Genomic DNA, 13,538 nt, shown 5'->3' on the forward strand with positions numbered 1-13,538 from the left:
TATCTTGGCTTTGGTTTAGGGGTTTTAAGAAAAAAAAAAAAAAGGAGCCTAGGATGCAAGGCAGAGGCATTAACAAGTTGTCTGTCCCGAAACGTCCATCTAATTTGAATTAAATACAGTCTCAGACGACAGACGCTCTCCTTTCATCTTTTGTGGAAAGGTCATCCAGCTCAGAGTGAGCGCCACGCTCCTTCTGGAATTAAAGGAGTTGGCCCCGCCGTCTGCTGAGTGCTTGCCTTCACAACTCACACCTGTGTGGCCAAGGGGCTGACCTCCCAGTGGCGACAGCGCCTCTGCCCTTCTTCCATTTGAGGAAGCAGCAGATGGCAGAGAGCACAGCGCTAATGCTCTAGCTTCCAGGCGGACACGGACACTTTAACAAGGGTTAATTCGGCTCTTGAAACGCCTTTGCCCACCTTCTTCCCTGGCTCCGGCTGAATTCCGCAGAATTCCCGAATCCAGGGCTCCTTGGCTGTACATCTAAAGTGAGGGACTCCCAAATTCTTCCCACAACCCTGAGCAGGAAAAGTTTGCCTGAGAAGGAGAACTTGGTCCTCAGTTAAGAGAAGCAGTGAGTGCAAGAGAGCCACAGGGGAACGAAGCTAGGCTTGTTTCTTGATGCTCCAGGGCGCTTGGAGGGGCGGGCTTCGGCCCAGGAGCGCAAACTCAAATCACCCGCTAGCAAACAGCCCACAACCTATGGAGACTCAATAATGAGCCAATGGCAGTGCTCGGACTTAACGCTCCTCAGCCAATCACTGCCCTCTCTGCTCTGGAGCCCATCACTACCACCTATGTAGACCCAATTAGAGGAGAACGCTAGTGACCTGAAGTGTCACTACCACTAACCTCTTTCAGAATGTAGACCCGTAAAATTCTCCTCAGGGTAAAACTTCAGGAAACTGTAGATGGTGATGGATTCCTAGCTCTCTGTTTAGCTCTGTAGGAAGTGTCCACCGGGTCACGTCACCTGCATTCTTAATAATCTCATCATTAATATCATCATTGCCTACCTAGCTAAGCAAGCATTCAGTAGAGAAAACATTCTCACGCTCTTAAGCACTGCGTATAAACCATCTGAACAGGTTTTGAACTGTTTTTCTGAGATTAAAACAGAAAAATGACCTGGTAGAAGGCCTAAACAAATTCTTAAAACTTGGGCAAAAGTTAGGAATCTTTAATTACTGCAGCTGGTGTGAGTTCGTATGAAGCTGAGAGTAATTCACTTGCAAAAAATTGCTAGTGTTTGTAAAAAGATCGACTCTTATTGCTTACATTGTTGTTCTTGAAATGGAAACATAAGGAGTGACTAACTTAATATTGCTCCAGAGTTTACAATGTGTCATGATTTTAAACAGCTGACATTAACTCTTTATGTCTTCACAATTATCCTATTGCTTATTTCACCTAATCTGATTTTACAGATTAGGAAGTTGAGGCAATAGAAAAATTGGTCCAAGACTCCAAGATAGTAAGATAGACAAGACTAGTTATCGAGGTCTAATTTATTTGGGTTATATTTTAATACCCAAATTTACTAGATTCAAACAGTCTGGAATCTTTCCCTTTTGAAAGGCATACAACAAAAGAGAGAGATAATGTAGACTTAAAAATAGATGTATTTCTTCACAAAACTGGTTCAAATCTTGGCTGGAAACCTCTAGTGACTTTAGGATAACCCTCAAAGTTAGTTGTAATCACCAGTATTGTTGTTGTTGATTGCCTGGGAATAGAGCAGGATTCATAGTCACCCTATGAACAAAAGGCCTGAAGCCCCTCTACAACTACCCACATTTATCAAAGTTCACAGAGTTTCTGAAGGCATGTTGTTTAGGAAGTGGATGCCATTCCTGCATACAGCATACAGGTTTCTAATTTCTAAAATTCTATCATTAAAGAAAATGAGTAGGACACCGAAAGGTGTGTTCTGCAGAACAGTGATTCACAGAACCCTTTAAAAGAATATAATTATACTATATCACTGATTTGACTATGAAGATAATTTTTTATCCTAATATGCATATACATATCATGTATGAGACAACCTATGTAGAATTAAAAGTGATCTGCTATTAAGAGCTTTTAAATCTGTTCCGCTTTTATTTTTTATAAACATCATTTAGTAACTTCTAATAGCCATAATTTTTAAAAAGGGAAACATAAACCTGGATTTTTTTTCTTAATACAGTATCAATTTTAAATGTATTTTCTTTTACTATGGTTTTTATTTCTTTACAGGCTATTTTCACCAAAAATAGTCAGAGCTATAGGAGTTAGTACAGAAGTTGTTTGTTATATGTAATCTAGTCGCCGGTGGCTCATAGCAATCCTATGTACAATAGCTCTGAACTTTGACCAATCCTGAGCCAGTCTCACTGACCCAGACATACATATACTCATTGCCCTGGTTTTGGTAGCTGTGAGGAGCATGGCTCTCTCTTTCTCTCTCTCTTTCTCTCTCTCTCTCTCTCCCCCCCCCCACCCCCCCATAAAGTCAGGTAAGACCTAGTGCCTTTCGGTTTGTAACACAGCTCCATTTATTTATGACCAGCCCTCCCTTATTGTCTATTATTGCCTATTCCTTATTGACTGTTAACATAGTCTACCAGGGCTTTTCATGCTCTGGCTCCAGCCAGACTCCATTTTACCACTTTGCTAAAAATGTGCATTAGTTATTCTAGATCATTTCTAATTTGTCCAGTCCTTCATGACTTCAATAGTTGATAAAATTGTTTTCTCATGTTTGGAATCTAGTTAGCCTTTCTCATTCTTCTTTAAAACTGAAAGTTTTCTAATAAAAGTGAGCTTGGTTTCAAATATTTGCTCCAATGGATGAGACCACAGTAACAAGCAGGAGTGAGAGTTACAGGTTGAAAGGCAGATACTGGGCTGACTTCTTTTCTGTATGAGGTGGCAATGCCTGAACCTGGCATGGGAAGGCCAGCATCTTCCCCTATTGCTACAAACAGTAAAAGGATCTGAAAAGTCCTAGGTAAATAAGAGCATCTTGATTACCATGTTCATCTACTCCACACTTCTTTCTCTGGCTTTCTTTTATGAAATCAAACATCTCCTGGTTGTATCATTTATACCGACCTAATATTCCTGAGGTAAGTTTTCCTCTAGAAAAAATATTTTTGCGGAGTAGCACTCACAAAAGTTAGACACCCACCCACCCATTCCTCCTGTTGTGGTGGTCTAGACAGTCTCTGAGGTTGGCCCTTAGCAACTGAAGCAGTATTTCTCAAAGACAATAGATTAAAGACTGTCAAAGTACTCAAGATGCTAAAGATAAAGGGCATTTTTAAACAAATGAACATAAATGGGTTTCTATCCAGATCCTTCAGTGACCCACTAGAATATTTCTACCAACTACTAGAAAACACTGCTAACCTGAATTCTTAGGTTGCCTGCCCCTACCTTTAGGGCCAACCCTCTACTTCCTATATAACTGAAGTGAAATTCTCCCAGTGTATGAAAGAGGGGATGAGACATACCTTCCACCTTTGGCCCACAAAATTATGTTCTTATTAAATTCTTCTTTATTGGCCATTGTTTTTTAACTCATAAACAGCATCATTGCTTCTAACTTTATCATTTTAATTTTGGGTCTCCTAGTGACTTACACCAGTCTGTTTTCTACCAAATGGGACTACTTACTGAAAGCTTGGAAGCAGGAGTGGCACCCACATCCTAAACAACATGCCTCCGGAAACTATGAACTTTGATAAATGTCGACAGTTGTAGAGGGGCTTCAGGCCTTTTGTTCATAGGGTCACTATGAGTTGTGCTCAACTTGAAGGCACTCAATGACTATGATGACAACAACAACAACAACTACTGAAAGCAGAAGTGTGGAAAGGAGGGGGGAATTAAGTCTATCTACATAAAACAAATAGATCAGTATGTCCAACTAAAATATATCATCCTTCAGCATTTGTTGGAGAAATAACTAAAAGGTGCATGAATCATGAAAAGCATTGGGTACGTTTCCTTTTTGCTTCCCAAGGAAAGTTCTGTCAAAATGGAACATGACAAGAAACAATGATTCTAAGTTCATAATTCTTTTTGAGAAAGTATAGAGCCCTTTTCTTTCTTGAAGGTCGTTAGCTTCTGTCAGTATACATTAAAAAAAACGCTTCATAAAACTAATAAAGATTTCTGAAAACAATTGTTTTGCCTGTACCCAGGGACCTGCAAATTGCACACGTTGAAAATTGCATATTTCCTATGACAATATAGCTTAATATTTATTGTGTTAATAATCGAAGTGTTTATTTAAACTTCAAGTATTTTATTACTTTTTTGGCACAGACTCTTCTAAAACTATTTCCTAAAATCTTTTTTAAATAATTTGCTGAAATCACGAAGTGAACAAACTCTCATTTGTAAGTATTTTTATTTTTCTTAAAGATTGCACAAACTGAAACCAAGACCAAAACATTGTATCCACTGTACGTACTTCATTCATTATGAAATCACATACACCACATTTGCACTCTACCAAATAGGGCATTATCTTTAAAATTATATATTGCGTGCTCTTCGATTCATGCTTTAGATTATTTTACATTTGTCATTATTATCTTATAAATAATTGCAACTTGACCAATTTGTACACCTGCTACCACTATATATATTCATGCGTCATAGCGCAGTCTTTGACACGAGAACAGATGAAATGGAAACAAGTGTACCAATGTCACATCTATCAAAGTGTTGCTATTCTTTTGCCTATGCAGGGAGATACTAACGTAACATACACACAAAACATCGTTTCAAAGGCACAATCTCCTTCACAGAAAATAAAGTATAACTTTAGAATACGTGGCAGATAAAATCGAGTACCCTCGAGGGCGCTGTGACGTTTGCATGGATGTGATCCCAAACTCCCTGTGCGCGAAGCTGGGGTGGAATCTAAAGAGCTGAAGCGCTAGGGTGCCTTGCCTCTCAACTTTTGTGTTGTTTTTCAACACTGCACCCGAAACCTCTTACTGTCCCAAACCTGTCGCTCTACTAAAAATCAAAATGTTTGCCAATGGGATCCCTCTTCTTACCATCCATCAGGCAGTCTGGTTCTCTAAAACCCGCCTTCTCTGTGTCCCTGTATCCGCGCCCTTTCCCACCCTCCCTTGGAAGGTTGGTTACGCATCGCGCTCGCCGCCACCCCCGCCTTCGGGGTCACTCTGGTCGTCAGTGAAGCAGACATCCACGTCGCTGTCGTTGTCACTCTTGGGTTCCCCGGACTCCAGAGGATAGCCAGGCTCTGCGCCCTGGCCGTCGGCTATCTTAGAGAGCAAGCTCTGGCCCGGGTGGCGGGACTTGACGTGGCGCTCGAGGTCCCGGCGGCGCACCAGCACTTTGCCGCAGAACTCGCAGCGGTAGGGGGTGTTGCCCTCAGCGTGCAGCCGGATGTGCTTGTTGAGGTTGCTGGGGTCGCCGAAGGGTCGCAGGCACACTTTGCACTTGAGCGGCTTGTAGCCCGTATGAGTCCGCATGTGGATCTTGAGCCCGTATTTGCGCGAGTAAAGCTTGCCACAGTACAAGCACAAGTGGCCCGTCTTGGGCTTGCCGGCGCCGCCCACCCCGCTGCCACCGGCCCCAGCGCCGCCCGCTACGACGGCTGGTGGCAGCGCCCCCGTGTCCAGGCGACCACGACCCTTCCCGGCCGTCATCTCCGACAGCTGCTGCGTGTGCATGGCGATCTCTCGATCTATGCTAGCCAGGGAACCCAGCTCAGCTGGGCTCAGGGCAGCCGCAGCCGCAGCTGCCGCTGCCGCGGGTCCACTAAAGTAGGAGATGGATTCTGGGTACTTGAGCAGCCCGCCGAAGTGCAGTTTGAGCGGGTAGTAAGCGGCAGCTGGCGAGCCGTAGAGCAGCTCCCCGTTGTAGACGGTGAAGGCTGGCATGACCGCGGGCAGGTGGCCACACTCGCCGCCCGGGTAGGCCTTGAGCCCGCCCGCGTCGAGGGGCGGGAGCGTGCACCGCTCGAGGGGCAGGGCGGCCGCGGGGGGCAGCTGCGCATAACGCGCTCCGGGTAGCGCCGCGGCGGTAGGCGGGGCACGCTCCACGTGCTTGAAAGCAGAAGCCTCCTCTGGGGGACCCGGGAGCAAAGGAAAGCCGCGCAAAGCTCCCGAACAGGGTAGGCCAGGGGGCGGCGGCGGGTCTCCCACGAGCAGGCACTTGGGGTGGTGATGGTGGTGGTGGTGTGCGTGGTGGTGATGGTGGTGGTTGGCGCCACCCGCCGCCGGGTTCTCGCCGCTCCGGGGACGCCCGGCCGGCCGGCCCCCGCCCAGCAGCCTGCCCAAGGTCAGGCCAGTCCCGGGTTTGCCGGTGCCCTCCTCCCGATAGGGGTCGCCGTGCGCGACCGCAGTGGCCCTGGATGAGCCTGCGGGCTTGAAGGCGGAGCGCACGCCAGGGTAGAAAGCCAGGCCGCCTCCCCCGACTGGGGAGCCACCCACGATGCCCAGAAAGTGACTGTGTCCGCGGGAGGCTCCGCTCATGTCCAAGGCGCGCTCTGGCTGCTCCTTGCCTTTCTTGGGAAGCCCCCACTTCCCCACCGGCGGCGAGGTGGCTGACGGCGCCGAGGACGCCTCGCGCTTAATGCCCTCCCGCGTTCCACAGGCCTGAGCGGGTGGCGCGGCCTGCGGATGGGGCCGCAGAGTGTCCGATGGGATGGCCCCGGGGAAGTCGGGTGCTGTGGATTTCGGGGACAGGTGAAAGCCATCTAGGGCCGGAGCGGTGCCTTGGCGAGCTGCGTGCTCGTGGTGCAGGAAGGCGCGGCCGCCGCTGAGCACGCAGTGGAAACGCTGGTGAGCCTTAAGGCTGTTAGGGTATCTAAACGTCCTCCAGCAGTACCAGCAAATGTAGCGTTCTTCCCCTGGGCGAGAAAGAGTGGAAAAGCGACTCCGTGAGATGCGAACACGCAGAAAAGAAAGCGCCCGCGCGCCCAAGGCAAAGTCCACTTTTTACCCAGAGATATGGGAAAAAGCAAGTTATTTTTGAGGCCCTGGAAAAAAAGTGAGTTTGATAGCCCTACAATAGTAAGGACTATGAAAAGTTCCAAATGGCCAACCCTTGTCATCATCTTCATCATCTGGGGAAACTCCGAGATGAAGAGGGATGACCTGGGCCTTTCCATTGGAAAGGCAGCAGTCAGGAAAACTGACTGAAGAAGAGAGGAGAGCAGGGTGGCAGAGAGCAGCTGTTGCTTTAAATCAAGTGTTGAGGCTGTGCTGTGCCTGGGCCCATCTGTTGGCGTTTGCAGAATAAGTGGCGTATGTCAAAGAGTTTGGATAAACTGAACAAAGGCCAATCTAATGGTCGTGAGCGCCTCATTACCAGGGGAGACAATATCCTGTATATATGGGCCATATGTAATCATTCCTATTCATAGAACAATGCCTTTTGTGTCCACTACCCACCCTTCCCAACCCCTCTCAGCCTTAAACACTTTGCCTGAGGTTTTCCTGGAGCGTGACCAACTAAAGGACCACATAGGGAATGTGATTTGTTATTCTTCAAAATTATTTGTATATTTCGTCTTTAACCCCTTTTAAGTTGACTGGGGAAGGGGGAGTGCTGTCTTTATATGCTAAAATCTGAAGGATGGTATAGCATTATCTTGCTAGTTGTTCCATTTGGTAATTGACTCATAGATATGCCCAAATTTGGTAAAATGCTTGTAGTGGATATAATTTTTTAAATTACACTAATCTGTAATATTAAAAAATACATGAATATGTAAATATTCCCTTTTTAAATAAGTACACAGTTCTCTTAATAATGTAATTTTTTTTCTAGAATAGCCCACATGTTTTGGTGTCTGTGGTTGATATGCTATCACTAATTGTTCTTAATTTTGTCAGTACCTGTAAATATAATCTGTATAGAACAAATTCTAATCATGTGGTAGAAGTGCACTTTTGGTCAAAAAAGTCATGCTGCTTGTTTACAGAAATGAGAAATCTTGCAGTTAAATTTCTTTTAAAACACCACATTTGCCTAATAAGAAGAGTGTCTGTGAGTTCATTGAGCCCCAAGGAAGTCTCCAAAGTATCTCAGTCTTATAAAAGTTTATTCTTTCTCACAAGCTGCTCAAGCTTCTAAAACATTACTACAGAAACAACAGTGAGGGGAATTCTGAGCTCACTCTCCTTTAGTATATTATATCTGGTTTTACATAATGCATGAAATTGTCCAAATAACTAAGAAAAAATGTCAAATGAGGAGCAGTGTATTACAGCTGAAGCCAAAAGGAAACAAGAACGTGGGGCTGAGGGGGAGGGGAGAGTGAAGAATCTACCTGTTTTAATTAATTGTCTATGGAATATTTAGCTAAAATCGTTTCAGTTCCTCTTCTATTCAACATGAATGTAAAATAAACTCTTAAGAGAAAGATGAGTTCTCTTACAGGATAAGTTAAAAACATCATTCCCATCACTCTTTAAAAGTAGTTTGAAGAAGCAACTTCAGAATGACTCAGTTAATTGCAAAGCAAATAAGTTTTGTTTCTAAAATAGAGGATCGGTATTTTCCTTAATCTTACTATGAAACTGGAATCTGCTATTAATTAATGTTGGGGAAATGGTAACTCTACTTCCTCTTTCCAAGAATTAAATTTACATATTTCCTGTTTCAACATGCCCTCTCTTGGCTTTCTTTCCTATCATTTTCTCCAGGCCCTGACATCAAACCCATGCCAAGAATAGTAAATACACTTCCTAGGCAGTGGCCTCATTTCTTTTCTGCATTCATGCAAAGTCAAGATTTTAAGCATCTGTAAACTGGAGAAGTCAGAGTTCAGTATAACCTATACAATTCTAGTAATGAAAATGGCAGCTTGACATCTATTACCATATGATATTTATAATCCCAACTAGCAGAAATGAAAGCATGAAAACCACTATTCAAATCAGCTATTTTTGTGGTAGTTGAGTGTGTCCAAAGGATAATATCCTGTACAGAAATGCTAAAGATTAATAGGCCCAAACTACTGTAGTGGAAGGTTTGAGAGTTCTCCACTGTAAGGCTTGTGTCTCGCTTTCTTTTACTAAACAAAGTTGACAAAAGAGTTTAATATAGTGTAATACAAAGAAAAAACATTCTTAGGATAATTCCATGAATACTATATATACAAATTTACTCACAAAATCAATAGGCAGAGGACAGATAAATTGAAATGACTCCTCATTTCAAATAGCTTAATTCTGTCTTGTTCATAAAGTGTTTCCTAATTCCCATATTTGTTTTAATGTCTTTAAGCTCATCTCTAGAAGGATGAGGCAGTTCACAAGTATGTTAAAATATCTCACAGCATTCATTATGGTCTCATTAAATAATAATAGTTCCTTAAGGAAAAAATACAAACTAAAGCAACTAGCAATGAAAATGAAAAGCTGGGAATCCTTGTGTATTAAAAGTCTACAGTTTTTAAATATCTTAGCACCTCCAACCTTTGTTTCCACAGGAAGTCTGCTTAGTGTTCTAGAAAACGTTTGAAATTGTTTTTCTCACTGCACCTTAATTTGCATAAACCCGCTCTTGGCTTTGGAAGGGATCAAATAAATCTGAGAAGAAACTGGGATAAATCCCAGATTCTACTTAAGTAAGGAGGGGGAAATGAATAAATACCAGCCTCAGTACCTGCCAACTGACCAGCTGTAATACCATAATACTCCTAAAATGTTGCAGAAATGCATTCCTTTCCTCCACATTAGTGAATAATCTCTGCTACACCACCTTCTAAAAATATGTCAAGTTTGAGTTCTATTCTCTGGAGTCCATGTTGTAATTACTGTAATAATGTTTGAATAAAAATCTGTATTGCTTGTTAAGATTGTCTTTTGGGGTTAGGACCCTACAAAATTCAGCTTAATATTTTTTAAAGACTACTTTTCGGTGATGCCAACATGAACCAGATTATAATGCCATTTTCATTATCATTTACTGTTGGTTTTAAGAAGTAGTGATAATATTGAGTCCATACACAGGGAACATGTACTCAGTTTTGCACAGCTCAAAAGAAAAACCCTTCAAATCTAGGGACACACCCAAAATCCAGAGGAGGACTGGACCCTTGTCCACTTGACCTGAACAGGAGGCCTTCCAGAGAGGCAGTACCTTTCTCATCGTGAGTGGGTGTTGCCGTTGTAGGGATATCGAACCACTGAGCCAAGGAGTTGGAATACCACACAGTCAGTTCCTCCCCTGGCTGGACATCTCTAAGCGCTCTGTAGAAGATCTGGGGGAGGAAAGAGGGAATGATAGATATCTGTCATTACTAGATAATCTGTCAAAGGACAAATGAGAGGAAATGTTCAAATCCAGTCTGACACAGTGTAACCCTTGAAAAATGAAGCTGCTCTGAACTTTCCTCATTCATAAAGGTAAAAGTGGTAATGTTAATATGTAAACGTTAATGAGTTGTGTTCCAAAAAATATGTGCTGTAAATCCTAACCTCTATTCTAGAGACCGTAATCCCATTTGAGGGTGAGTTGTCTTTATTGTGTTAATGAGTCAAATTAGAGTATATATCTTTAATCAATCTCTCATGAAAGAGATTAAACAAGCAAAGAAAATGGTATTAAGATAGATGCCAAAACATGTGGAGGAACTGGGAGGCAGAAGCTAAGGAGACGGGGAGACCTTCCAGAGCCATCAGAGAGAAGAAGCTTTTCCCTAGGGCTGCTGCTCTGAATTTGGATTTCTAGCCTATTTAAAGAACTCAGGTGGGCTAGTGTTAAGATGCAGTGCTGCAATTTCAAAGGCATGCGGTTCAAATCCACCAGCTGCTTTGCAGGAGAAGTATGGACAATCTCCTCCCGTGCAGTTAACTGCCTCTGAAAACCCACTGGAGGGCCAGCTGTGAGTTAGTTGTGACTCAACAGCACACAACAGCGGATGGTGGCCTAGTGATAAGCGCAGTTTGAACCCAGCCACTGCTCCTGGGAAGACCAATGACGGATCTCCTCGCATGTGATTTTTCAGCTGGATTGTCAGCTGTGGAGCCATGGTGGCCCGGTCCATAAGGAGTTACCCTGCTAACCCAAAAGCAGCACTTGTCTGATTCGAATTTCCAGCCACTTAGGGGCAGGGAAAGAGAAGATGAGTAATCTTCTCCCTGCAACCTACCAAAACCCATGAAGTGTTCCTGCTTCACAGCAGTGAGTTTTGGGGGTTTGTTTGTTTTCAGCCTCCTAAACATTTCTCTTGTTAAAACCATGCATTTTTAGTGTTTCTGCTTAGGGAAGTACTAAAAAACCAAGAGAGCTCTATCTACAGGGTTATTGGGTTGATTAACTAGACCCTGTGGCTAAATTGCTCTTTACTCTCGGTATTGGGTGTCCACTTGAGAGAGCTGGGTGGGAAGAAAGAATTGGCCATGAGAGGAGAATCCACCGTACCTGTCCTCCTGGTAAGTCTGCAATAGCCTCCAGAGTCTGTTCCTGAGGGTTCCTGGCTGCCCGTATTAGCCCTATCCACTCCAGATGGGAGCCCCCAGACTCATCCACCAGCTCCCCTCTCACCATGCGAACCTGCAACACAAGCAGTGGTCATTGTCCCCAGATAGTCAGTCCCCCAACCCGGAGGGAAAGTTTATCCTCCATCCCACCCGGTTAGAAAATGGTTACGTTCTCTGGGCCACACCGCAGACTGCAGGACAGAGGAAAGAGATTCCATAGGGCTGTTTCTTGGGGGGCACGGCGGCGGCGGAAAGAGGACGTCGGTTAGACTAAGAGTATATCCTCTCCTCGGCTTCGTGACAGGAAGAATCGGTGAGAGTGTCCTCTCAGGCACTTAAGTCCCCCCCACCCCGACCTCCCCTGACCCAACCCCCTGTTGCGGCTGAGACCAGCCCTCGCGGCAGGTCAGAGACGCTGAGCTGCAGTCCCAGGACCAGGAGCCCCCGGCCAGCGCCCCAAGCCGCCCCATTCCAGGTGCCCTGCGTGGAGGTGCAGCAAGGCGAGCAGCAGAAGTCTCCGGACAGAGCTCGTTCAGGCAAAAGCTGACCCGCAGACTGGCCGGCTGTTTAAAAGCAATTAAAGCACATTTAAAGAGGAGGGCGTGGTGCGCAGGGAACACCTTTTAGACCACAGAGGAAGAGGGTGTTTGAGCGGACAGAAGCGAGTCCGGCTGGCTGTGGGCTCCTGTGCAGTTGCTTAAGGGGAAGCTGCACGTTAAAACCAACGTCCTCCCCTCCTCGGCCAACTCCTGCCTTCATCTCCCAGCCGATCCCCGCCAGCCCAAACTCCTGCCGCCAGGACGCCTGAACGCGACCTCGTCCTTTAATTTCTGTGATCACGACGCTGTTTGGGGAGCCCGAACTGGCGGGCTGGTTCTGGCTTCTGTGAGTTGGGCTTTGACCCCTAAATTTTCCCTAGAACCCAGCTGTAGGCGACCCTCCCCGATGTTCCACGCTGGTGGACATCCAGCTGCCCTAGGAATCGGGGGACTGGGCGACGCGTTAGAGCCACCACCTGACTCTCTATTTTCCCCAAAACCGCAAGCAGTCATCAAGGCAGAGAGAGATTTGGGGAGAGTTGAGGAAGTATGAGCCTTCCAAGGATTTTTTTTTCCTTTTCAAGGAAATAGGACTAAAGTACCTGAGGTTCAAGTGAAACCCAAGATGAGTTTATTGAAAAGAAGAGGAAAGGCAGCCCTTGATGCCTTGCTCCCGGTAAACCAGGTCACAGTTGTGAAGGAGACTCCAGGAATGAGGGCACTATGAGTTTCAAGAGTGCCCGGCACCGAGAGAGCCCCAGACACCCTACTCGGAAATGTGTCCTCTCAGCCAGGTCCTCTAGCTCACGTCCCGCTCTTGTTATTCCCTGCGATATGCTGGAAATAAAGTCCCCTTACCCCTTCCGCCCAAAGAACTGGCAAGTAACGACACAATCCATCCTTTCCTCCCTCTCCCCTTTCCCATCTCTTTCCCGAGACAGGGTCAAGGGAAGGCAACGGCAGAGGAAAAGAGGTGAGAATGGCCAATACCTTTTTCTTGGGCCCAGGCTCCCTGCGGTCTGACAGGTACTTGCCCAGCTTGAAGGTGCCGGGCACGGGTCCGAGGCGCAGGCCGGCTGGGATGCAGCAGTCTGCACTCACGCTGGTGGCTGCAGCGCGGGCGGCTCCGTGCATTGCTGCCGCCGCCGCCAGGCAGGCGCTCGGGCGCGCCGGGTCCTCTGCAGGGCGCGAGTGGCAGAGGCTGAGTGGCGCGAGCAGGGGAGCCGCGCCCCGACGTGCGTCCTCCGCCCGCGGAGTGACGCGGCCGGGCATGCACTGCGCCTTTTCAATCCCGGCAGGCGCCTTTTGGCACCACCACCGCAAGGGCGCGGAGTTTGGTGAGAGAGTTGCGCTGCGAAGCAGCTGCAGAGTCCCACCCGAGAGGGTCACATGGAGTGGTTCCCTCAGCCCCCTGCATAATCGAGGCCTCTGAATGGCTGGCGCACAATGGTCCAGGCGACCTTCCCATTCCTAAAAATCCAATTTGTCAAGGGCGAAGAAAAGACGCTGGTGAATCAAAGGTCCCGCGGGACCA

The 13,538-nt window shown here is 46.1% G+C and overlaps 1 protein-coding gene across 1 annotated transcript; it reads right to left on the minus strand.

Moving 5' to 3' along the window:
• Positions 1 to 341: 341 nt before the first annotated feature.
• PRDM13 (PR domain containing 13) lies at positions 342 to 13,138 on the minus strand. Its single transcript, XM_006881235.1, has 5 exons — positions 12,995 to 13,138; positions 11,407 to 11,538; positions 10,123 to 10,243; positions 5,149 to 6,880; positions 342 to 534 (listed from the first exon to the last, which is right to left on the minus strand). Exons 1-5 carry the CDS (start codon positions 13,136 to 13,138, stop codon positions 342 to 344), a joined length of 2,322 nt encoding a protein of 773 aa, XP_006881297.1.
• Between the last annotated feature and the right edge of the window lie 400 nt (positions 13,139 to 13,538).

This window comes from Elephantulus edwardii, unplaced genomic scaffold (genome assembly GCF_000299155.1).
Source record: "Elephantulus edwardii isolate Elephantulus edwardi_28Jun2011 unplaced genomic scaffold, EleEdw1.0 scaffold00013, whole genome shotgun sequence".
NCBI classification, from domain to species: Eukaryota; Metazoa; Chordata; class Mammalia; order Macroscelidea; family Macroscelididae; genus Elephantulus; species Elephantulus edwardii.

Coding starts and splice junctions, on each gene's coding strand:
- PRDM13 (XM_006881235.1), bottom strand. CDS start 13,138: ATGCACGGAGCCGCCCGCGCTGCAGCCACCAGCGTGAGTGCAGACTGC. Junction 11,539..12,994: donor AGCCTGGGCCCAAGAAAAAG/GTATTGGCCATT, acceptor CTTGTGTTGCAG/GTTCGCATGGTGAGAGGGGA. Junction 6,881..10,122: donor ACCCACTCACGATGAGAAAG/GTACTGCCTCTC, acceptor TTTCTCGCCCAG/GGGAAGAACGCTACATTTGC.